General features: G+C 38.3%; 1 protein-coding gene and 1 long non-coding RNA gene across 2 annotated transcripts in view; both read right to left on the bottom strand.

The window, feature by feature from the left end:
• Window positions 1-23,242, bottom strand: part of TMCC3 (transmembrane and coiled-coil domain family 3) — a 72,037-nt gene extending 48,795 nt beyond the window's left edge. Inside the window, exon 1 of the mRNA XM_063308894.1 lies at window positions 23,059-23,242. Coding sequence (XP_063164964.1) covers window positions 23,059-23,124 — 66 coding nt within the window. The 5' untranslated portion in view covers window positions 23,125-23,242. The remainder of the gene's footprint in view (window positions 1-23,058) is intronic.
• LOC134500680 (uncharacterized) lies at window positions 9,304-10,132 on the bottom strand. The gene is made up of 2 exons (XR_010068286.1): window positions 10,057-10,132; window positions 9,304-9,546 (listed from the first exon to the last, which is right to left on the bottom strand). It is a non-coding gene; the product is annotated as an uncharacterized LOC134500680 (long non-coding RNA).
• Window positions 23,243-26,919: the final 3,677 nt, after the last annotated feature.

Here is a 26,919-nt window from a genome sequence, read left to right as displayed (position 1 = left end):
AATGATACCTGAGAACTATTTGAGAACTCAGCTTGTATGAAAAGGCCTCCAAACCTTTCCAATTGCAGTCACAAAACGATACACAAGTTTTGTTGTTGTTGTTTATTCGTTTAGTCGGTTCCGACTCTTCGTGACTTCATGGACCAGCCCACGCCAGAACTTCCTGTCGGTCGTCAACACCCCCAGCTCCCCCAGGGACGAGTCCGTCACCTCTAGAATATCATCCATCCATCTTGCCCTTGGTCGACCCCTCTTCCTTTTGCCTTCCACTCTCCCTAGCATCAGCATCTTCTCCAGGGTGTCCTGTCTTCTCATTATGTGGCCAAAGTATTTCAGTTTTGCCTTTAATATCATTCCCTCAAGTGAGCAGTCTGGCTTTATTTCCTGGAGGATGGACTGGTTGGATCTTCTTGCAGTCCAAGGCACTCTCAGAATTTTCCTCCAACACCACAGTTCAAAAGCATCGATCTTCCTTCGCTCAGCCTTCCTTATGGTCCAGCTCTCACAGCCATATGTTACTACAGGGAACACCATTGCTTTAACTATGCGGGCCTTTGTTGTCAGTGTGATGTCTCTGCTCTTAACTATTTTATCGAGATTTGTCATTGCTCTTCTCCCAAGGATTAAGCGTCTTCTGATTTCCTGACTGCAGTCAGCATCTGCAGTAATCTTTGCACCTAGGAATACAAAGTCTTTCACTGCTTCTACATTTTCTCCCTCTATTTGCCAGTTATCAATCAAGCTGGTTGCCATAATCTTGGTTTTTTTGAGGTTTAGCTGCAAACCAGCTTTTGCACTTTCTTCTTTCACCTTCATCATAAGGCTCCTCAGTTCCTCTTCACTTTCAGCCATCAAAGTGGTATCATCTGCATATCTGAGATTGTTAATGTTTCTTCCAGAGATTTTAACTCCAGCCTTGGATTCCTCAAGGCCAACTTGTCGCATGATGTGTTCTGCATACAAGTTGAATAGGTAGGGTGAGAGTATACAGCCCTGCCGTACTCCTTTCCCAATCTTAAACCAGTCTGTTGTTCCGTGGTCTGTTCTTACTGTTGCTACTTGGTCGTTATACAGATTCTTCAGGAGGCATACAAGATGACTTGGTATCCCCATACCACTAAGAACTTGCCACAATTTGTTATGGTCCACACAGTCAAAGGCTTTAGAATAGTCAATAAAACAGAAATAGATGTTTTTCTGAAACTCCCTGGCTTTTTCCATGATCCAGCGGATATTGGCAATTTGGTCTCTAGTTCCTCTGCCTTTTCTAAACCCAGCTTGTACATCTGGCAATTCTCGCTCCATGAACTGCTGAAGTCTACCTTGCAGGATCTTGAGCATTACCTTACTGGCATGTGAAATGAGTGCCACTGTTCGATAGTTTGAACATTCTTTAGTGTTCCCCTTTTTTGGTATGGGGATATAAGTTGATTTTTTCCAGTCTGATGGCCATTCTTGTGTTTTCCAAATTTGCTGGCATATAGCATGCATTACCTTGACAGCATCATCTTGCAAGATTTTGAACAGTTCAGCTGGGATGCCGTCGTCTCCTGTTGCCTTGTTATTAGCAATGCTTCTTAAGGCCCACTCAACCTCACTCTTCAGGATGTCTGGCTCTAGCTCACCGACCACACCGTCAAAGCTATCCCCGATATTGTTATCCTTCCTATACAGGTTTTCTGTATATTCTTGCCACCTTTTCTTGATCTCTTCTTCTTCTGTTAGGTCCTTGCCATCTTTGTTTTTGATCATACCCATTTTTGCCTGGAATTTACCTCCAATGTTTCTAATTTTCTGGAAGAGGTCTCTTGTCCTTCCTATTCTATTGTCTTCTTCCACTTCCGCGCATTGCTTGTTTAAAAATAATTCCTTATCTCTTCTGGCTAACCTCTGGAATTTTGCATTTAATTGGGCATATCTCCCCCTATCACTGTTGCCTTTTGCTTTCCTTCTTTCTTGGGCTACTTCTAGTGTCTCAGCAGACAGCCATTTTGCCTTCTTGGTTTTCTCTTTCTTTGGGATGTATTTTGTTGCCGCCTCCTGAACAATGCTGCCAACTTCTGTCCAGAGTTCTTCCGGGACCCTATCTACTAAGTCCAGTCCCTTAAATCGATTCTTCACCTCCACTGCATATTCCTTAGGAATATTAGTGAGCTCATATCTAGCTGATCTGTGGGTCTTCCCTAATCTCTTTAGTCTGATCCTAAATTGTGCAAGAAGAAGTTCGTGATCTGAACTACAGTCAGCTCCAGGCCTTGTTTTTACCGACTGTACAGATGTCCGCCACCTTTGGCTGCAAAGGATGTAATCAATCTGATTTCGGTGTTGTCCATCTGGTGAAGTCCATGTATAAAGCCGTCTCTTAGGTTGTTGGAAGAGAGTGTTTGTTATGCAGAGTGAATTGTCTTGGCAAAATTCTATCAGCCTGTGTCCTGCTTCGTTTTGTTCTCCCAGGCCATACTTACCTGTAATTCGAGGTGTCATTTGACTGCCCACCTTAGCATTCCAGTCTCCTGTGATGAAAATAACATCTCTTTTAGGCGTGTTGTCCAGTAGGTGCTGCAGATCCTCATAGAACTGCTCTACTTCAGCTTCTTCAGCATTTGTGGTTGGGGCGTATATTTGGATCACTGTGATGTTAGATGGCTTGCCCTGAATTCGAATTGAGATCATTCTGTCGTTTTTTGGGTTGTATCCAAGCACTGCTTTAGCCACTTTACTATTAATTATGAAGGCTACTCCATTTCTTCTGTGGTCCTCTTGTCCGCAGTAGTAGATCTGGTGGTCATTTGATGTGAAGTGGCCCATTCCAGTCCATTTCAATTCACTGACGCCCAGAATGTCTATCTTTAATCTTGACATCTCACCAATAACCACATCCAATTTGCCCTGGCTCATAGATCTTACATTCCAGGTTCCGATGGTGTGTTGATGCTTAGAACATCGGATTCGCCGTTCACCACCAGCACCGTCGGCCGCTAGCCGTCCTTTCGGCTTTGAGCTAGCTGCGTCATCACGTCTGGGGCTAGTTGAGCTCATCCTCTGTTCCTCCCCAGTAGCATTTTGACCATCTTCCGACCTGGGGGTCTCATCTTCCGATGGTATACTGACATATCTCTGGTTGTACTGATCCATTTAGTTTTCACGGCAAGAATACTGAGGTGGGTTGCCATTACCTTCCCCAGGGATCGCATTTAGTCTGACCTCTCTGTCATGACCTTCCTGTCTCGGGTGGCCCTTCACGGTTTAGCTCATGGCATCATTGAGGTGCTCAAGCTCCAGCACCACGACAAGGTAACGATCCTTTGCTGAAGACACAAGTTTTAGGCAATGAAATAAAAAAAACTTGGAACAGTAAGGTTTTTTTTAAAAAGGACACACGTACATGTTTTTAGAATGTAAATACAACACCTAAACATGAGAAATATTATTTTAAAAATTGCACCTGCTAGCTAGAACCCCCATAGAAAGCTACGGTATACTCTCCTACACTAATTCTACTAGTTCACCAAACAGCACAGAAATCTGCATGGTCTGCTATGGGGACTGTGGGTGACCACACTGACAAGGTCATGCCACAATGCCCTTTAAAAGCATGATCAAACATACAAAAGTCACAGTTCCTGATGCTTCTCCACTGCTGAAAATTTAAAATATCAAATGGAGTCAATTTTTTCATAAAGCATATTCATGCCTGAGCAGATGGTTGGGGTTTTGATTGACCTTGTCTTGGCCCAGAAGCAAAGCAGATTCAGACCTGTTTCATATTTGACAAGAGGCTAAAAGAACATATCAAAGATGTAGACTTGACTGGGAAGTAAAAACAATCCCAGAAGTTGGCAATGGCATACTATTTCCATACTGTTGCCCAAAAGATGGCATAGACATGTCCATGAATCACTAGGAGTCAAGCTTTACTCAAAGAAAACTTTGTATCAGTGTGCATAAAGATAATGTATGAAGAATACAATGGTTTTATTCAGGTATACAGTCGTAATGTATGTATTCAAATAGTGCCACTTGCATTTTGATGTGTTGTTCTTTTCTTTAATTAAGCTACTGAAGCTTCAGCCTTTCTTCCATACAACAAAGTTTTAATTTTACAGGGCTGACAATCAGGGCAGAGCAGCCCAACATACAATTTTGTGTCTTAGTCAGGGTTTACCTGCCATTCTTCCTGATGCATTATTTCTCTCTTTTGTTATTATCAAAAGATATTAGGCTTCCAATTATGAAGTACTGTATCCCAGATAATTTCTCTGTCTCTCTCTCTCTCTCTCTCTGTACATGTACCTCCATTTCTCTCTCTCTCAGACATTATCTGTTCAACTTTGAATGGCAGATAATAGCCAATATACGGGAAATCACAAAGGAGACACTGTTTGTGCTTTTTCATTTCCCAGTACACTAGGAATTGCCTTCATCACACTGTTGCTTTCTAAGCCAAGTAACCTCTACTCTAGCATTATTTGGCTTAGCATGTAAATAGCAATAAGTTGTAGCACCCCTCAGTGCCAACAAAGGAGAGAGAGAGAGCTATGTGACACAGGACATGCTGTCTTTTGCAAGAAGGCTATTGATGAACACTCCATATTTCTATCAGCTTTTCATAATCATCCACAATGAAGCATTCCATCTGTTCAGGCACATGCTTCTTCTCCTGGATGCAGCTGGTATGAATACACACTGGTTCTTCTTGATAGAACTACAGGCACTTGTTCAAGTAGTTGAAATTATCTGAGGTATTTTGTGAAAACCTGGGCTCAGGTATTAGTTACAAATGTGACACCGTCTCTTCTAATGCCTAATGTTACCAAAGGTTAATTGCAAGTAGCTCTATGTTTATACATTTGAGTCATACTTTCTTAAGCATGTATGGAAAGTAAAGTTTAGCTTCCTTTACTCTCTTGCCAGTCTATAGTTTATAGCAGGGTTTCTGAACCTTGGCAACTTTAAGATGTGTGGACTTCAACTCCTAGAACTCCCCAGCCAGCAGCTGGCTGGGGAGTTCTGGAAGTTGAAGTCCACACATCTTAAAGTTGCCAAGGTTCAGAAACCCTGGTTTATAAGTTCTTTTCTTATGGATGTATGGACAGGAGAACAAAGAACCAAATTATCATATTAACTAGTGAGAGTTTTGAACCCTGGGTTCTACATTTTTATTACACCAATTCACCAAGAGCAGTAAGTCACCTCCCTACCTCAAGATGCAGTACAACCTAAAATGTATCAGGGAAAAAAATGGAGGAGGGTTAGGGATGTGGAAGAAGGGGTAAACAGGTAAACAATGTGCATTTATTTCCATCACATATGCTAAGGTTTAATTATGTGATGGCTTCATAGATTAGGTTTTAAATAACAATGAGAAGTAAGAGAAAACAAGAGAGGCAGTAGAATTCAGCGGTTAAGATGCTAGATTATGAGCAGCGAGACCAAGGTTAAGATGCTAGATTATGAGCAGTGAGACCAAGGCTTGTTTGTTGATGAATTTATATGGCCACTCAACTCAAATTATCTGACTCGGGTAGGGTACAAGAGACAAAAACCCAGAAATGATTAGTACAAATTATGTAACACATTAAAACATTAAAAAACAATAACATGGTAAACAGAACTGGAAACTTCTACAACTCAACCACTGGGGACTGACTCTATTCAACCTGAACCCAAAACCCAGGGGAGGGGGAGGGTCCTAAACCACTCTCAGCCCCAGAACTGCACAAAGTGACTTGAGGTCAGTCACTCCCTCTCAGCATCACTTACTTCATAGGGTTGTTGCTCTGGGGAAAAATAGAGGAGTGAGCACTGGGCACAGCACCTTAAGCTTCCTAATGAAAGGTGGGATGTAAACCTAATAAACAAACAAATAAAATGAGAAGTAATGCACAAGTATCCCAGAAAGAGCTACAAATACGCACATGTATTTTAAAGCATCAAATAATACTTTGGATAAATTAGGTACAGGTAGTCCTCGCTTACCAAATGCCTCATCTAGTGACTATTCAAAGTTACAATGATGTAAAAAAAAAGCTTTGCAACTGATCCTCACATTTACGACCATCACAGCATCCTGCAGTCAAATAATCACCACTTTGGCACTTTGCAACCAGCGCTCATTTACAACTGTTGCCACATCCTATGGTTACATGATCACCATTTGCGGGCTTTGCAACTGACTTGCGTCAAGCAGAGTTAATAGAAAAGGCAGAAGTAAAATCATAAAACACAGTCGTGATGTTTCGCTTAGTGACCATGGTGCTTCACTTAATGACTGAAGGGGAAGTCAGGTTGTTAGCCAATCTTGGACACATGATATTCCACTTAGCAACCACAACGCTTAGCAGCCAAACTGAGTTGCTAGTCCCAATTGTGGCTGCTAAGCGATGACTACCTGTATGTATTCCAGGAAATAGGAATAGTAATTAATGTGAGAGTAGGGCTATATTTTGTTTTAAAAATGTAATATTTATGCTATATTAGAGACTGTCTGTTGTTTGTCAGTCAGTCATTGTATGTGTGTGTTTATATAATAAATAGGACATTAAAATCTTTCAAACTATGGATATGTTTGACAAAATGGACAAGAAAAAATTGTGGCACAGCATCTTATAAACATCAGCTCAGCCCACAGTAGGTATTTGTATGATGAATTATACATGTTGCTGCTATTACATCCTTGTGCCCTTATGTGTCCTTGCATATAAATGCATGGAATTCTACATTTGTACATCTAGACATCATACACATATGGAGGCTAGTACAGAGCAGGCAGCTGTTACTTATTCTTTTGATCACAATGTATTTTTTAAATTCAATTTGCCAGCCATGTTCTAGTCAACCATTAGTTTTAATATTCTCTTATTCAGATTTATCCATCTGATAAAATCTTGACCTTTGCAAACGTGCATGGAACATTTGTCTGCTTCTCTCTTCCCCTAGTATGTTTCAAAATATGGAAATCCTCTTTTAAATTACAAAATCACCATTCTGTCACTATGCCACCTAAACGGGTTGATAGGATGGTAATGATGCACTAAATATTCTAGTGTAATAATCCATTTAAAAAGAAATAATCAGAAAAGATCCTTCTGTATGCCTCCCAGTACTTACAATTCTCCAATAGCCAAAGCCCAGGGGTGCACTTTAGCCAGCTCTCTAAATCTCATTTCATAGATATAATGATTGTGTTCACTATATTTAATGAGTGTCACATCTCCAATCACAGCTGATTTCATGGTTTAAATATTCACTAAACCAATAAGTAGGAAACATTAGATAGTCTACTTAGGGCTATATATATTTAGCTTTTAAATGAACTGGGGCTATCTTCCATAATGAGCTACAATTTTCAGAGACACACAGTCCATGGCCCTATTATAATTAAATTATATTCTGGCACCACTCTGCCTGCATAAATCTAAATAGGTTTGTAAGTCAAAGGGAAAATGTTCTAACTCTCTATTTTTCAACCATTTGATAATTTATTTCTTAATTTCAGTCCAATCTCTTCCTGTCTCTTAAGCATTAATGAAATGAACTAATCAGAACTACAGTTATGCCTTTTTTCTTGTTACACTTTGATAATTCATAAGCAATTAATGTATGAATGTCAAGTACTAAACATTTAAAATGTGATAGACTACTACCTTATTTATCTCTTAATGTCTACAACAGTCAACATTGTACCAAAGTTCTTTTTAAAGTACTTAAAGTGCAGTTTGCACAAATGCTACAATATTTCAATATTTGTACAGGAGCTATTGTTCATTTCTGTTTTTGTTGATATAGGGTTCCACAAGACTTAGGATAGGGCTATTGAGTAAAATAAGTAGCAGTTGGGTCGTCTGGAATAATTAGGTTTTGGCTCAACTATGCAAACAATTGCCTCCAGAGACTAAAACTTTAAAATCAATTATCACTTTCTTAGCTTTCTGCCATCTCCTATATGGGCTGTCAATTATTCTGAAATACATTTGGAATGTTAATTGCAACTCAAACAAGATGAAGATTTGATGATAGTAACTGTATGATGTGTTGTGGGTCAGATTTATGTTCAGCATTTAAGTTTAATTTAATCAGTCTTGATCCACCATACAGTGTGATAAAATGAAAGGCATCAGTTAAGGAATGAGCCTCCTAAAGCCATAATTCAACTGTGTGCAGACCTTGAGGTGCAGACAGTGGCATGTGGACATGTCATCCAGGAACAATTACTTGGGTGTTCTCATGTTGGGTGAGAAGGTTGTATGAATATGTTCTTGATGTCATGAGTACTGATGGTGAGCAGGAGGGGGCCTATATCCAGGGGGGAAAATGCATGCGTAGTACTGAGGAGTTAAGCAGCCATTCAAAGAGACACAGATCAGACCCACCTTAACCTTTCGGGTTTATCTGTCTGGGTTTTTCCCACGCTTCTTCAGTTTGTTAGGATTTTCTGTCTAATGTAGCAGTAATAAAGTACTAGAGACCTATTCCTTGTCTCAGCGTGGTTCCTGGCTGTTAGGACACTTAGTTTCCGAACACTTAACAATCACCTGGTAATTTCAGCTAGTTTGTTGACAATGTCCTAGAAGATAAAAGACCCTTATGGTCAAACGTACTCTTAAATGCTACATTTACCTTTTCTCATATAAGCTTCTCTAGTAATACATTATTTGGATAATTTATATTTGTACAATACACATTTTATGAATGTTACAGTTTAGTTGTTAGAGGAGTGGGTGATTGCAAACCAGGAAAAAAAAAAGATAAAGGTGGTAAGATGATATAGTAACCACCTGAGACTGAAAATATACTCACCTGCCTACTAATTTTGCTATAGCAAGTTTGGTCAGGTTTGAGTGAATCATACATAAATACACACCTGCCAAAACTGTTCAAATGTGGCAATCTGAATCTAATAATCCCAGTCAGACTGATGTTATTTCTCAGCAATCATTACACAAGACAGTTGGGAAGTTAGAAATGGTTATGTTTATGCACTGAGATGACAGATGCAACCTACTGAAATGAAAAAGTAGGACACCAAATCACCACACCTGTATCCAGTGAGGCTGACTTACGTGTGACTCATGCATCACACATTTACTCTGAATATGTCACCTTATGAGACATACATTCTTTCTCCCTTCGCCTGTTGAATATAGTGAACAAATCCAGACAGCAAGAGGGTGAATGGGGCTTCGCACTGAGAAAAGATGCACATGAGAGGCAGTAAGTATTAGGAAGTCAGTTGGAGGAAATGACAATCAGCAATTTTATCTCATAATTTTTTTGAGGCGTACAAAATCCCACGATCAACGATTAGTTTGTAATAGTTTTATTCACTACAGTTTTACATGGGATGATTTAAAATTGCTCTCATGTGCAAATGTAACAGAAATTGCACATGCTAAAGAGAAAGCTTGAACATAGAAGTTGAGGTTGGAAAAATAATTTCCTGCTTCCTTCCCCAATCTGACATATGTAGATGTGCTAGAACTATAACTCCCAAAACTGAACTCAGTCCCCACAAATCTGGTATGTGTCAGGTTGTGGAGAGTTGACCTACTGTGATGGTTGCCTTATTCCGAAAGAAACACAGACTCACTAGTCAGGGCTAAGGATTTCTGGTTTATTAGGAATAGAATGCATACACGGAAAAAGACGGGAATGAGCACATGGCGTGCGAGGTAGCTGATAAATACCCGCGGTGCGGACCTGATCCTACCCCACCCCCCATTGTCCCAAAGTCTTGCCCGTGGGTGATCCCGGAGTCTCGATGGACAATCAGGGGTGATTTCGGAGTCTCGATGGGCGATCAGGGGGGATTAGCGCTGATTACCTCTGTCCTCTTCCTGTGTCCGGAGCAGGTGTGTCCCCCGTGATAATGCAGTGATGTCAGGGAGATAGGATGATGGTTTCTCGGGTCAGGGCAAAGGAGTGGCTCCTTTGTCCTTGTATTGTCTTTCAGTGCTTAAGTGATTAGCACTGATTCTTTCCTTCCCCTTCCCCTTCGCCGGAAAGGCATGTTCCCCGTTGTGATGTATGTATACATCGCAACGGGGGACATGACACCTACTGGTTTGCAACACAATCATATTATCAGGCAAATTCCCCATTTATATTCATTTCTATACAGAGTATGCCTCTCAACTTTCCAGACACCACATTTGTCTTATTAAATCTATATATTCCTTTAGTCTCCACTTTAGTACCCTTTAGATATGTGGTATCAATGACTCCCAGAACTATCAATCAGCATGATTTGAACCTATCAGTTGCATTTCCTAAATACCTAAAGTGTTAATAGCATACTCTAATATTTAGATAGTTGCATAGCTTCTATAGTCTAATACCATTAAAGACTTTCCCCACTTATGCATAACCACAGTCCAGATATGTCTGGCAATATCTTGTTTTCTGCTGTGTCTCCACAACATCTTGTCCCCAGCCTATGCATAAGACAGGCTTAAGCAATCTTAGTTGTACTGGTGGTTTCCTTCCTAAGCCAACAGCACCCACTAGTAACTACCAGGTGTGTTATGCTTTGCCACCATTCTATCAGAGGCAAAGTTAGGAGACCAATAGCAGAGGCGCTGCCTGGCCATTGCACCTCTCCTTTGTTCCCCAGCCAGCCTGGAACTCAGCATTTGTTTATATAAACAAAATAAAAAGAAACGGGAATTGCTTCTTGTGGTTTACCTCCCTTCAAGATTCTGATTTGATTTGTTAAACTTGATTCAACCCAGGTTATGATAAAATGGGGTATAGTTTGGCAAACAGAAGGACCTTAGAGATGACAGACTGCGTGTTGCAGTGCCAGGATGGGTAGATGCTTTTCCTGGTGATGCACTGGCCAGCAGAACCAGAGAATTAAAGGAATGGTTTTCTCTATCCCCTGCTGCACGTGTAGAACCACACCATCCTGCACCGATTCAGGCAAGGCAGAGATGAGCAACGGAGGCAGCAACCTCATGCCAGTATTGCTTTCTGCCTACTCAAATATGGAAACATAACATTACAACAAAGCTGCCAGAAAGGTATGAGAATCCAGACAGAGAAATATAAAATTATGTATGCCATGGAAAACATTGATTTTTTTTCTTCCTGTATACTGGAACACTAGATTATCATCTGAAGCTTAATGCGTGGGGATAGTCTATTAATATATAAATTATATATGTTACACACACAATATCTATCTATATGAAATATATATATATACACACACACACACACACAGTGTGTGTGTGTGTATTGATATAGGTAAGGAAGTACTTAAAAATGCATTATTAAACTATGGAATTCATTTTCATCAGATGGGGTGATGACCATCAATCAATGCACAATTTTTATTTCTAAATTCTTTACAAGCAATCATCTTGTAAAGTAAACTGCTGATCTTGTAAAGTAACCAAGTAGTAGTAAACTGCTACTGATCTTGAACCATTGAAAAAAGCATTAGCCAACTGTGAGCCAATTGGTGCTCTTTCTAGCTGTCAATTAAAAAAATGCAAAAAGATGCTGCCAATCATCCCCCCCCCCACCGCCTTTTAAAAGAAAATCCATGCTCCATTCATTTCTCCAAGTGGCTGCTGGGGGGATTTTAAACTCTTCTGATACAACTGTGTCTTAGGCAAGCACTATAACAGCCCAACCACTAAGGAAATAAGGACACATTGGCTTAGAGCCAGGAGGCATAGTGACACAACAGTTCCCGCCAATAAGAAACCAGCCCACTCACAAGCTCTTCAGAGCTCAACAGGGAAATTGTTCCAACTGCAATTTGAGATTCATTGCAGCTGAGCTGGAAATAAATTATCTAGCTGATAAACAGAGTACAGCATGAGATAGACCCTGGTATGGCAACAATTCCAGAGCAACAGTAATACTATATGTGATTTGATGAGGGAACTAAATAAATTCATGGAAGATAGATAGATAGATATAATAATTGCTATATTAAGAGTTGTACAATCAAAAATAAGAAACTTTAGCAAGAAATAGGGAAGAAATATTTCCCTTGTGTCTTTCTTATAAGCTTCCCAGATGCATCTGATGAGCCACTATATGACATAAGATTCTGGAGAGGTTTATGGCCTGATACAGAGAACCCTTATGTTCTTATGCATCTTTTTTTCCTCTCAATGAATTCACAATCTAAAGGTTTTTGTAGTATCAGCTAAGTCTGGAATATTTTCTTAGACCTTTTCTATATGGTGGTAAGGCACAAAGCAGATCTTTGATTTACCGCATGGTGTTCTCATTCCCTTTATATATTCTCCCAGCATCATAATTAGGAAAATAAATGATCAGCTCTAACAAATGAACATCTTCTCCCATTAACTTTTCTTACATAATTATCACCATGTCAGGAGAGGGCTGCATTTCATTGGAAAGTCAACCCCTACCCACATATTCAAATCACTAAAAATATTATCTTAGTCAGCATAAGTAATGTGGCTGGGAAAACATCTTAAAGAACAACAGACTTAGAGATAAAATACTGTTTCATTTAATATAAAATAGACAAACTTTCATCTCCAGCCATTGCTGCTCCATTTAGAGAAAAATCAGATCAAAAGCTCATTAAGTTGAAGAAATACTTGTTTATTTGTTTTTTAACCTAGCAGAGGTTAAATTAGATTTATTTTCTAAAGCTTGACCATTTGCCATGCAGGAAGCGTGATAAAGAGGTAACACAATGTTCTTTCCCCCACTTTTTAATCTGTGTTTTCTGCATTAGTTGTCAATGCTCCACATGATCAAATCTTTCAATCCATTAACCTCCTCTCCACAGATCCTAGGCTATGGAAATTAAGGCTGTTTCTAAACTTTCACTAAGCTAAACTGCACAGATGATACAATAAGTAATTTTGATCTCTACTGATACTCAAGAAACCGGTTGCATATTTCATCATCTTAAATAGTTGAAGATGCTGGACAATTTAGAATCAAAATCTAAAATACCCATAACTTGGGAAATTCACATCTGCATATGTATACAATATTTTTTTAAAAAAATTAAAACTGAAAATAACTTATAAAGACTTATCAGTCATTAATGCTACATTAACTGTTGCCTAGAAGGCAAGATACATCTAAGTGTTACAATTTTAAATGATAACCAAAAATTCATATAGAAGCATAATGCCATACAATAGAAAACTTTCGTTTGAACCACCTTCAAAGACTTAACACATTTTTGTCTAGTACCTTTGTGATTCTTTCTGCTATTCAACCACAGTCCTAAAATCCCAATGCATTCAGTAAGACTTCTTTTTCAAGAAGCATACATCAGTTCACAGTGAATGAATTTTTAGACTGTTCTTAAATTCATCAAGTTATGAAGCATATACCTTGCATAAATGTATTAAAATCTAATCTTGCAATCTGATGGACATGTTCTTGGGAATATGTTCTTTCCACTCATTTCTGAATAAATACATATTTGATCATGCAGTGCTACTCAGATTACCTATGGTTTATGGTAAGAATCACCCCAGAAGGTATCAAATTGACTTCATATGGAGGTGGAAAACAATTTCATGTGGAGAATATTTACTCTTTAAAATGCTCACCTAAATTACAATTTCAAAAGTATTTGAATTCTTGCATTGCATTGCATTACACAGAATTATTTTATTAATACTATCTTTAATTTGGGGGAATGGGAGATAAAAATAGAGTAATTTAAGAACCTTTAAGAATATAGGTAGAACCTATATTCAGTATGGTAACTCATCTCCATCACCATCACCAGATACCATGTAATGATGTTAGATAAAATATTACATAGCCCATCAGCTACAAAGCCAGGGCTATGAAGGGGAAAGAGCTGAAGGTAGAAGTAACATTTTCAGCATTCCTGCCCCCTTGTTGGTCAAAGGACAAGGATAAGAACAAGTGGCTAAGAAGATAGACCTCTCAAGAAATATGTAGATTCCTAAGCCTTGTAGGAAGGAAGATTCTAAGAACTTGTACCCTCACCAGCATAAGTGAGTTATGGACAGGGATTCTCTGCACCTCACAAGAACAGAGACCTATCTGTCTGGTGAGAGCCTTGCTGAGCATATCATAAGGAGTTTACATGAAACCAGAAGGCAAAGGGAGACTGAGGCACAGGCTGGTATGTATAGGAACTATATGCCGAAGAAGAAATTCAAGTTAACTAGGGAAGGAACAGCTGTGAGATGACAGTCTGTATCTTGGACTTCAGGAGGACAGATTTAAATGACTCATATAAAAGGTAGGCACATACTAGAACCTGAAATTCTGTGGGATAAATAAGCCTATGGAAAATCCTGAAAAAGAAGACATTTAAAACATACAAATAATCCCCATGTAAAAAATTAAAATGCCATGTAAATGAATAGCACTTACAAACCGAGAAGCAAAGAGAAGATGCAATACAAACAGAAGCGAGGGCTAATAATTAAGAATTAACATTGAAGGCTAAAGCTCAGAATGAGATGAGGCTGTTGAACAATGCAAAATGTAGTAAGGGGTGGATTTAGGAGCATGTCAAAAGTAAAAGAAGAGTCAGCAAGGTGGTAGGTCTGCTGCACAGATAAGGTGGAGAAATAAATAATAATAATGGGGAAAAGGCAGAGCTACTTCATATATTTACTTCTGCTTCTCTCTGCATCTTAGGTCAAAGAAAAAAAGTCTTTCCTAATATAACTGAGGAAAAAGTGAAGTAACAGCTCAGGATTGATAAACTTACTGTAAGACCTCACCTAGCTTTCTTAAATGAATACAAGTCTCTTTGAAAACCCTTAAGGTAAGGATTATTTAAGCTATCTTGCTCAAAACCCATCCACCAACCACATCAGGTATGCATGTATAGTATGTACATATTCAGTGTTGTTCAGGGAGCAGGTCACAGAAATTCATCATTTTAGGAAATCAAAGTATTAGAAGTTTCAGAAATCCTAGAATTTTTACAGTACTGTATATCTTAATGCTGCCATCTAGTGGTCATGCGAGTTTTGCAGTCCAGATACAAAATTCCTGCGTGAGATGACAAATAAACAACAACAAATGATGTCTAATATTAAGATGACTCCTCCAGGAATAAAGCAGAACCAAGTAATTCTACTTGGTTTATCAGAGAAGGTGATGCCAAGGCTACTGTCCTCAGCATCAAAGGTCATGGCAGCCACACTCACTGACATCGCAAGAATGTAGATACCTAAAGAGACCAAAAGATTTAGAGCCAGAGGACTGAGAGAAACAGGAGTTATTTATTGCAAGGAAAGGCTTCTTGGAATAATAGGTCTACTTAATCTGTAATCCCTTAGATAGTTTATTATCAGTTGGAGGTGGATGAAGATTATGGAGGCTAGAATATAAAATCCTTCAGATGAGAGTAGACCAGCACTGAACAATCTCTCTCTCTTTCATCTTTGACTTTCAGAGGCTTTATAGATTAGCTGTCTCTATTCTTTCCAATGTTTCACAAATTTACAACTTTGTTTAATGTTTCTAGGTTTAAACCAATATCTTGCTTGATGGTATCTATCCAGTGCGTTCTTTGTCAGCCTTGTTTTCTAGTACTTCCAAGAATTCCTAGCTAATTGATTTTTCTAAGTTTGATCCCATGAAACTGGACTAACAGTCCATTCAACTGCTAATATACACATACATGTTGATCCAAAGCAATTTGGAAAATAAGGCTTCCTCCCAAATACAGGTCTCAGGCCACTGTGATATCATGCCTTCTCTGGTAATTTATCTTTCTGCCTCCCATTGGTCCCATCTCATGTGATCAGAACCTATGAACGTCTCTCTTCCCTTTGCACTGGCCTTTTGTGGGTTTCATGGAATTTTACCTCCTGAATGTTCTGGGGATGTCCTGGTATGTTATAAAACTTTCACACACTTCAGCCAGCTTCTAGAAGGGACTTCCCATAGATTTCTTGGGCTGTGTTCCTGCCCTCCTTTATTACCATAGGCACTGTCTCATAACCTTCTTTTTCCAAGTAGCTAGATTCCTCATATCAGGTTTAAGATTTTGGATGTGGGCTTCCATTTGTTATTCAGTGCTGTTTTCATGCCACCCAATACAACAGCCAATGGCTGATCTCAACTAAAATTTTGTTTCTGTCCTTGAATTCCTGTATATTTGATTCCTTGGATTTGTGAACTTCCTCCTGAACCCAACCTGATAGTAGCTGTGCTCACATATCATGCTAGGTCACATTTCCTTTAACTACTGTATAATGTATTGAATAAGTCATGGGTCTCTGAGTTTACACAGCATGCTAAGCCATAAAATCTGGTTTATAACCCATAATGGCAGAGTTCACATAACATATGACTCCAAAAGCCTAATTAATTATAGATGTGTTTTCATAACACATACCATTATTGAATTAACCAGATTTTCTGCATTTGCACAATTTACTGAATTGGGTTACCACATCTGGCCTTCAAAAATACAGATAAATATCAGACGGCAACAGAGTTAATTTTCCATATTTCTTTGCTGTAATCTACAGGTTGTCCATAATTTTGCAGCTCAGATATGGTAGTCATAACTGGACAATCCACTGGAGACATGGACTGGCTGTATCCAACATGCTACTTAGTATCATAGTATGTTACATGAACCCAGACCCTGTTGCATGAATCCAGTCATTGTCTCATTCGTTTTTTAACCTCTTTTGCTTGCTGAACTTTGCACATCTATTCTCCCCCGTTTGTGCTATATAACAGGACTGCAATTGTAAAATATATCTCTTCTTAGGTGTTTCTGGGGAGACATTTTTTTCCCAAAACATCTCTTCTGTATGTTTAGTCTTGACATTTTCTGGGGACAAACAGTATATCCTCTTTAAACTTACTTATAATTTTTCATACTTCAATGGGATAGATACTCAAAGATCTTGTTTATATAATTGTAAAATAATATATGTTTGGCTCTGTTCAACATCTTAAATGAAAATGGATTAGTCTTTTCTAAAGTGGGTCATAGTGAAAAAGCAGCAACTAATGGAAGTGTAATTTCGGTAGCAAATAATCATTTTCTTTGTATTCACGAAGATGAAAGAGATTTCTGCTCCATACTAAACAACAGGAGTGTTATAACAGCAGAAAGGTAATGGGAATATAAATAGGTTTAGCCCAGAAATAGCACTCAATACTCTGCAAAGTGTTCTCCAGTAATAACTATCTTCTATAGAAAGTAGGTACTACTAGAAATGGTTGTAGATGTAGAAGCTGTCCAAGTTCCACATTTTTACCAGGAACCTATAATTTTTAGCACTCACTTAGAATTAACAAATAATAAAAATTAGTTGCATATTCTAAAGGCTCCTGTATTCATGTCTCTTGGCGTATTGCTAAGACAGAAGTCTCTCAAAGGAGAGACAGGATAATAATAAACAAAAGCGTATCCTTTCTACATCTACCGTTCCTCATCTGTTTGTTTCCATATGATAATGTGCTAGAAAAAAGCCTTTTGAAGTACATAGTGAATTCTTCTAGGGTTTCATTGCTAAAATCAGAATTGAGGAGGCATGTCTCCCAAAAAAGCCATGCTACTGATCTTGACAGGTTTGTTTGTAACCTCAGGTTTGTTGTGAATGATTGTAGTTATCTGTTAAAATGTATTTTCTATGAATAGGTGGAGTCCTGGCATTAAGGAAAAAAGCTAGAAGGTTGAAAAGTAGTCCCTTAAGTTATTCTGACTTCTTCCATATGTTAACCCATTTTTCCCAGGAGGAGTATATAGCAAGAATCTTTAAATCATGCATTCTTCTGTCATCACTTTAATATTTTCATATCCTTTCACAGTCATCTCTACAGCTGTATAGGTCAAGCACAGTATGCGTCATCCATAGTCATGTATGGGTCATCCATGGTCAGGCACAGATGGTGTGGTACACATATGAGAAGATTCACAGCAGTACAAACACTACCAAGCACCAAATACCAATTTTGTAATTGTTAACTGCTTGAGGTTTCCGTTAATTAGTAGTGGTATAATAATGTTTTAAATTAATTTATTTAATTAAATACAAAAGCAGGCTACAATTATATTCATCTTGTGATGAGCAGTTATCTCTACTTGTTGAAATTCTATAAGGATCTCTCAATGACTTCTATTAAAAACAAAAGGTATTACCATCTCTTTCTCTCTCTCATTTTCTCTCTCTCTCTCACACACACACACAACGGCACAAAAACACATACACATGCCCCCCCAAAAAGGAGGGACAGCGGATACAGAATTCAATCTCTTTAAGAAATCAGTTCCCTTGATATTTTCCTTCTTAATTAGGAAATGTACCTGCTAAGGAGACAGATTTCTAAAAAAAAAAGAGAGAGAGAAAATCCATGTGACAGTCTGCTTCATCCATGGCTCTCCAGCATCTCAACATGTTACTCTTTTTAAAATGACAAGTAGAAGCTGAAAGGTAACATAGGTTCTCATAACTTTCCCATAGGCAGCTACTTTTCCAGCTACTGCTGAGCTGGCAAAAAGGAAGAGACAAGCAGAGACTTAAAAGCAGAACAACTTTGGGAAGAAGAAAGAGGAGAGGCAGAGGTGGAATGGCTGGCAAACCAACATGGATCTAGACTAGGCTGACGAACATTAGTTGTTTCTTGAACAGCCTGAGGCAAGACTCTTGAAGTGATTGTGAGTGGGAAGGATTGCTGTGGAACAAATCACAGTTAGTTTTTGTGGGAGGCTGAGAACAGAATGAAAAGAGCTCCCTTGAGATAGCAACTGCCAGCCCAAGAAAAAGGCCTACCAGCTCACCATTACCCCTTTCTTACCTTTTATAGGAAACAGGAATACTGTAGAACACAGGTGCAACAATGCTCATATTCAGTCAACATTCAAACACAACCTACAACATAACCAGGTGGCTTTATCGGAGGAGCATGAAGCCTTATTTTGCCCCTGATGAAGAACTGCCTGGGCAGGTGCTACAGTACAGCTTTGAAATCTTGTCCAGAAATATGACATCTTTGCATAGATAGGAGTTTGTGTTCTTAAAAGACATACAATATTCTCTCAAATAAGTTTTAAGAATATTTACTCAAAAGACATGTGGAAATATTCTCTTCAGTTGATTTCCAGTGGAAATAAATGATCTATGAAACACCGTCTCCATACCTGACAGCTTATTTTGTAGTGAGCTTTGCTACAAGTCCTTTGGAAATGAATGTAAGATGAGTTTGAATTGATGAGAATAAATGTTTGCTCTACACAAAGAAACTGCAAATCAATCATTGCCAGAAACTCTTGGTGCATTTTCAAAGTATCATAAAATCTTTAAATTCTGTTTAAATTTTTCAATCATCAAAAATTATAAAAACGTTTTCCCTTCTAGATATTTATGGTGGAAAACACTCACCTACCAATTCTGGTTCTTTATCTTGCTACTTGACTTACATAATGCTATCATGAAATGATTAGGGTTGCTTGGTTATTTATTTCTGAATTATCTGAGCACCATCACTTTAATTCCAGTGGAATAAATGCAGTCAGATAAAACATTTGCAAATGTCAGCAATACCTCATTATATTTGCTTGTTGCTTGTTTAAGCAGACTTGCACAACTTGACTCATCAGGGCCACATACCTTTCCAACAAATAGATGGATAGATGAATTCTTTGATAAAATACCTGTCTACTAAAACTAGAAAGCTATTTAGCAGAACTCCCTTTACTCAAGAAACAGATCTAAATGTATGAACTGAAGCACTGCAAATGAGATTTGTGCTGTACCTGGAGTTCCTCCTTCTGTCTAGAACAAATAAATTTAAGATGGTATTAAGATATAATTAACCTAAATTATTACACTACTATCCTATTGTTCCAAAGGCCTAATCAGACACCTGAAACTATAGAATTTTCTTAAGCAATATTCACGGGAATGTATGAGAAAATTAACAAGAACAGAAAGAATTTCACATACAGTATATAGCATTCAGGCAATAAGCATATTTCTATTTCTCGTGCTGGAAGAAATAAAAAGCTATTATATTCATTTAGGGTACCATAACTGTCTGCAAGAACCCAGATGATTACTAGATGGCTGCACAAAAATACAGAAAAATTATCTTTCCTGCCCTAATTCACTACTAGAAGAAACAGGGGGAAAATGCAGTATTTACATTATTGAATACAGTATGCAGATTCTCTTGATTTGGAAGACATGATGGTGATCTAATGAGACAGACCAGATGGACCTTCAGCCTGAAGAACTGGCAGGCAATCAAACACATCTGCAGCTCTGGGAAAGATGGAGTCTGAGGAGCTGATGCAGATAATGAGGGCCAGATTCTGACAGAGAACAAAAGGGATTAGCAGAGAGGAGAGAGCTGACAATCAAGCTACGGTAGCACCTGGAGTTACACAGGGCGTCTGTAAAAAGTCCTTGTCTGCAGTTTTAATTTTTAATAGCTTCATGTCTGGATAAGATATAAAAAAAATCTGTAAAATACAACAGAGGGGGAAGTTATTTAAAATTTAGCATATTTATTTATATGTAACTTTCAACATATCCATCATTTGGGATACCAAGCAGAGCACAAAAGTTAAAGTTCTCCAAACACATTCTGCAGTTGACTTATAGCACTGCCACAGACACTACTTGTATCTCCACCTCTGCCTTTCTCCTGTTAGCACATTGCTGACAATTCAAATTTCAAGGCAAGTTCCAGTGCTTTCTAGCTAATTACCCATTACACTCAGGAAATTTGCAATATAGCAATAAAGCCTTTAAAACTTGTTTTGTCCTGGTGCTTGTTTTGCATTAGCTGGCACAGAACAGCTACTTGCAAGAACACCTCCCATGTGATTCTAGTTGAAATTTACTGTTGTCAGGTAGGACCTGTTAGGTCATTTTACCTTGAGACATTATGTTTATGGGTATTTAGGGCATGTCTTTTTCCTGAATAAGCAATCTGATAATGGAATTCCTTTTTGAGAATAATGGACTTTGAAACAGCTTAAATATTATCTAAGTAGGGTATAAACTTTGGTGGCTTATAAAAATGTCCAACTTTTATTCAGTTTTTCATATTGTTGAACATTTTATTTTATGCCTGTGCTGCTGTTTAATAATGCATTTAACAGCATGTATATTTTTTATCATTCCAGGAGACTATTCATGAAAGTGCAAAGCACAAATCTAATAACAAAATAAAATTGTGTAAGGTCAACAGATTCATTTAATTTATTCAAACTAATTCTATATGATCTCTGCAATATTCTAAATTTAGATATATATCAACAATATAGGTAGTCCTCATTTAGTGACCACAATTGGGACTGACAACTCAGTCATTAAGTGAAGCAGTCACTAAGTGAAACTGTAACTGTGCCTATCATCTTTCTTCAGCTTTCCTTTATGACCTGCAAAGGTCATAAATGTGAGAATTGGTTGCAAAGTGACTTTTTTTTATCACTGTTGTAACTGGAATGGTCACTAAACAAGGCAAATGCTAAACAAGGACTACCTGTATATTATTACACTTTCCTTATTAAGATTTTAAAGAATAAAATTATTTTGTTATTATAGTATGAAGGAATTCTTTGGACATGAAAACCAAGTAATGATCTTGATTAGTCATTTAGGATTAACTTGGCAGTCAACCTAAACCTCATCTTTAGGAAGTGGAAATGGCTGATTCTGAAGTGATTGGGAGCAGACTATCTCCAGGACAAGTAATGAATGGCCATCACAGAATCTACATGTGTAAGATGGGTAATCATGCCTTGTAAATGTGCTCCTAAGAAGCATGGTTTTTGGTCATGCACTCTTAGTATGAGCAACCTGTAAAATCCTAGTCAGATGTTTGGGGCATTGAGACTCAACCATGGGCTCCAGAGCAGTGTACCAAGCCCAAGCAGCCAAAGTAACGTCCTTTGCAGATTCTTTCTTGCAGATTGAAGAGTAAGAAAATATCTTTTAAAAGGAGTACTTTTCTCCTTCTGCACTTCTGCAATGTGACTGTAGTCTTGGCATCTCTCAAACTGGGTGGAAATCTTTTGCAGCACAGAGTGTTCTAAATTCTTTCCTCTTTTTAAGCGCTAAGCACAAAGTGAGAGAACGATTTATGGCACCTTCTATTCAAAGGGCAGCTTTCACCCATTAGGCATGACTCTAATTACAGGATTTCCTTTCCCTGATTTGTTGCAGCTACTCAATTTATACTTTTATAATACATCAGGCATTATAAATGTATCATGTATTGTACATTCTACAAAAAGTCCTGAAAATTAAACACTGAAAGATCTTGGAATTAACATTTGTATCAATATTTCCTTATTTTCCCACAGCAAATGCTTGCATCCTCATCTACATAGACTGCCAAATGTGCAAATTATATTCACTGATTTATTTGGTAGGAAAATAAGGAAAATGTGCATATATAAATTAAACACTTCAACAAATGCACTTAAGATGAACAGATATGCTAATTATCTATCTTGGACTTTCTTGGACTCCGGTCTTTGCCTCAGTAAAGAAGAAAATGATTTGGATTTAAAAATTAATTAGTAACAGATTCTGTGACTGGGAATCTTTGAACATGGGAAATCTGAAGAACGTAGTAAGCCTAATTCAGCTACTATACTGAATCTGAAAATAAAATAGATCAATGTGGAAATGCTAATGATTATACAGTAAATTAAAAATAGTAAGAACTTTTTAAAAATAATTCTCCTAAGTTTAATATGGCATTCTTTCACCCAGAGACTAGCAAATTTTAATTACTTCTTCATGGAAAAGAAACAGGAAAAAACATAATTAGCTCCTCCTTAAGTAATGTGTATCTATGTAAATAAAGACATATTTTAAAATCCTTTAGAATTTCATTTACTCTACCAGCAAAATCTTTTGCATAAGACGACACTCATTCAAAATCAGCAATTTCCAGACAGCATTTAGTGTTCTTTGTGTTTTTCTTCTATAAAGTTTAAACAGATCCCAAACATTGAAAACTCTGTTTTGGTTCACCAGAGACCAACAATTCAAAGTCACAACATTGGTGAGATCTGAGAATCTCCAAATCGTTTAACATGTTAGGACCATCTCTTTCTTAACTGCTTACCTCCAAGTGTGTAAGAGTCTTCACCTCACGTTTCATGTCTTCCATGTCACAAGGTGCCTCAGTCATTTTCTTGGTCTAAAATTTATTTCAGGATATAATACTTCATATAACAAGCGGTCCTGTGATTTGTACTAGTCTTTTTTCTTAAGTGATAACAAATATCAGAACAGCAGGTAATAGAAGGTGAAAAAGTGTAACACAAAAATGAAAGTAGCAAAGTCCACAGATAACTTTTGTGATTAATGCAAATAGGTTGGGCTGCCATGAGAGACACCTATTAAATTCATGTCAGTCACTGACAAACAATATGCAGTTATGTAACACACAGGTGTGGCAAACACAAGCCCAGATCTGAATCATGCATAAAGGACCAGCCTAAGAAAGGATGGTCATCAGATAAAGAGTTTCTGCAGCTGAAGCTTGGAGAAGTATATAACTATTACTGAATGAATGAATGAATGAAGCCACTAAAAGAAAGTGTTTAGAATTTTTGTACGACTGTTAAAGCTAGGCTTCTTAGAAAAACTGTTACCTTATTTTATATAACATGCTTCTAGATATGTTTTCCTATTTGTAATGAAAAGATACCATCTGGAACCATGTCTTTTTGTAAAAATTAACCTCTTTGATATCGTGGCACAATTTTTGCACCAGTTGCCATCTTTGACTAGCTCCAGCTGTTTCTGTTTCCCAGAAATAATGCCAGATTATGAATCCTGATTCTTCAGGCTTCAATCTTCTAATTTCTTGCTGAGAATTCTTGCTGCAGAAACAATTCTCATGCATTAGTCCTCTTGTTTAGGTAACAGTAATATCCTGGTATACTCACTGTGCTTCATAATGAAACATAGCTGAAAGAAGTATAATTTTCCATCCTGTTTTCTCTTTTTCCCATCTGATTTCTTGCACAAAAGTAAAAATAACCATGATACCTTCTTGCAGATCAAATTGAAAGAAAGCAAGAAGGAAACCAGCTAACTAGCTTTTCTCTTTTGCCTTAGGAAACACAGTACAGTGAGCAAATCCAGACACATGTCTGCATATCTCAGCCTGTATTTCAGTGTCCTTCCACAGTTGAGACTGCCCAAAGATGGCTCGAGATCACTGTTTTTCAAACTTGGCAACTTTAAGCTGTGTGGACTTCAGCTCCCAGAATTCCTCAACCAGCATGCTGGCTAGGGAATTCTGGGAGCTGAAGTCCACACAGCTTAAAGTTGCCAAGTTTGAAAAACACTACTCCAATGCTTTGCTGTGGAAGTGGTGCTTCCCTTACTATCCCATCTCAAAACACTATGTGCAAGCAATATAGGGCACATTAATGTGCATCAAGGAGGCAGCCTGAAATGACATGCTCTGTGTAAGCAATTGCATGACTTCAGTTGGTTATGCCTACAAGCATAACCAACTGAAGTGTCCACCCACTTCATTTTGTGTGTCCACCTACTTCATTTTGTTCCCAGACCTCTTTGACAACCCCTCAGTTCTATTTTGATAGAGAATGAGGCCAGAACCTGGCTTCTTCACCTACTTTTTTATTTTTTACAATGGATTGATCAATCAATCAATCAATCTTTATTCAGTCATAGACCAGCAAAAGGATTGATCAACTAATCAGCTGGTGGACTTAGGGGGTACACAGACTTGAATTGACCAGTTTATGCCTGGCATAATGCTTGTAACTGAAAATATATTTGAAAGCATTCAATTTTTGGAGTACTGTAGCCTGCCTGGTAGTTCCTCTCTTGGTTTCCTCACATTAAGATAGTTCTTATGGTAATTTGAAGTTCACTCACTAGTCTTCACAGCTAAACCTCTTTCTCAGTCTCTAGCTCTTCAGCTGCATCTACCCACTGATTGCACCTTGGATGGACAAAGCCTTATCACCATTAGATGGCGGCCAAGTCAGACAAAAAAGATACCTAATTCTTTGCAGCTATTTCATGGTCAATAAGACAACCCATATTTTCAAAGAATTAAAAAATCAATTGGCTGATGGTACAACAGGAAGGAAACAAGAAAAAAACTGCAGTAACCAGAGTGTCCTGCATGCCAAGCTAGAAAACTTTTCACATGCTGGATAATGTTGAGCAGTACTGGCATTTCCTGCTGGCTCCAAGAAGGAACATAGCAAAGAGCTATATGGATGTAGTCAACAGCTCTTCTTGATCTACTTTGTCAATAATACAAAACAGACGGTATCTATTCTCTGCTCCATTCTTCTAACTGGACACCAGGTTTATATATGTTTAAACATAATTTGGATGCCCAATGTGGTGGTGCCTGAGAATGACAAAATGCATATCAGTACATATCTTGATGCCTGCCAAGTTTTGGCATGACAGTACTACTTCCTATATACCACTGTATAGCTTTTCTGCAACACTAAATTACAAAGAGACAGTTTTTTTTATACACCAACACAAATTATACTTATTTTCATCCTTTTAAAGTGAAAAGCATGCAGCTGAGACCTTTAATCATAGCACAAAATAGACTCATTCTAAAAATAATAATGATTAACTCAGTTAGAAAGTGTATTATATTAGGTGATTCCATTTGGTTACAAGTTAAAGGTGGTAACAGGTGATCCCATTTGCTAATAATTTGCTCTATTGCATAGATCTATAAGAATTTTTTTTCAGGCTCAGGCAGCCCAGAAATGTTCTCCAGATAAAGGAGAATATGTGGAATCATTCCATCTGTCCTCTGGATGGCTGCTTGCAGCCAGAATATCACAAACAGCGTTTTGCGTTTGACTGGTAAGAGCTGGCTGGGAGGCAGGGCTGTCATCATTTTCCAAGCCATGCTGTAGCCCTAAAGGGACACTAAGACCAGCCACCCCATTGCTAAATCACTGAATTTATGGTATTTTTTAAGTATGCGTAACCTAAGAGAGGCTTTCTACAGTGAGGAGAAGCTGGCTCTTTTGGTGCTTATCATTATTTTTGGGATTACTTTTTTTATATAAATCCTTTTTTAAATTTTGGACTTCATTTTCCTTTCAAATATAAAGAAGGATTGAGAGTAAACAATTGTCTTCCTGTTACTATTTTTGTATTAAATTTGAAGAGATTAGCATTTTCCTACACATTGAATTGTCTGATTTGAACCTTCAGCTTTCTGTTTCTATTTTCCCATGTGTTCTGTTCTAAGTATGAATTGACCAGGAGGAGGTAGAATAGAGTTCTTTATTTACAAATTCACAACTATTTTCACAAGTTAGAACTTAGTTCAAATGGCAGCAGTAATGGTCATCCCTCAGACCCATTCCGGCAAGGAGGTAGGACAGATCTGGGCTGTGGAGTTCTGGAACCTCACTGAATAAAGCTCTGATGTAGCATGCGGCAAGACAGCAAGGCTCGGCTCGGCTCAGCTGTGGAACGTGGCAAGGTGACAAGACTCAGCTGTGGATCGTGGCAAGGCAGTAAGGCTAGACTTGGCTGTGGAGCATGGCAAGGTGACAGGGCAAGACTCAGCTGAGAAGTGCAGCAAGACGGCTAGGCAAGGCTCAGCTGAAGAACACAACAAAATGACAGGACAAGGCTCGGCTGAAGAATACCATGAAGTGGCAAAGCCAGACTCAATGGTGGATCATGGCAAGGTGGCAGGGCTAGGCTTGGCTGTGGAACATGGCAAGAAGACAGGGCAAGGCTCGGCTACAGAACGTGACAATGCGGCCGGACAAGATTCGGCTGAAGAACACAACGAAGCGGCAGGACAAGACTTGGCTGAAGGACGCAGTAAGGCAGCAAGGCGAGGCTTGGCTGGAGAACACAGTGAAGCGGTAGGACGAAGCTTGGCTGGAGAGCGCAGCAAAGCAGCAGGACGAGGCTTGGCTGGAGGAAGCAGCGAAGCAGAACT

Source organism: Candoia aspera, chromosome 7, assembly GCF_035149785.1.
Source record: "Candoia aspera isolate rCanAsp1 chromosome 7, rCanAsp1.hap2, whole genome shotgun sequence".
Lineage (NCBI taxonomy): Eukaryota > Metazoa > Chordata > Lepidosauria > Squamata > Boidae > Candoia > Candoia aspera.
Note: the sequence above shows the minus strand (reverse complement) of the source record. Positions and strands in the feature narration are given on the sequence as shown.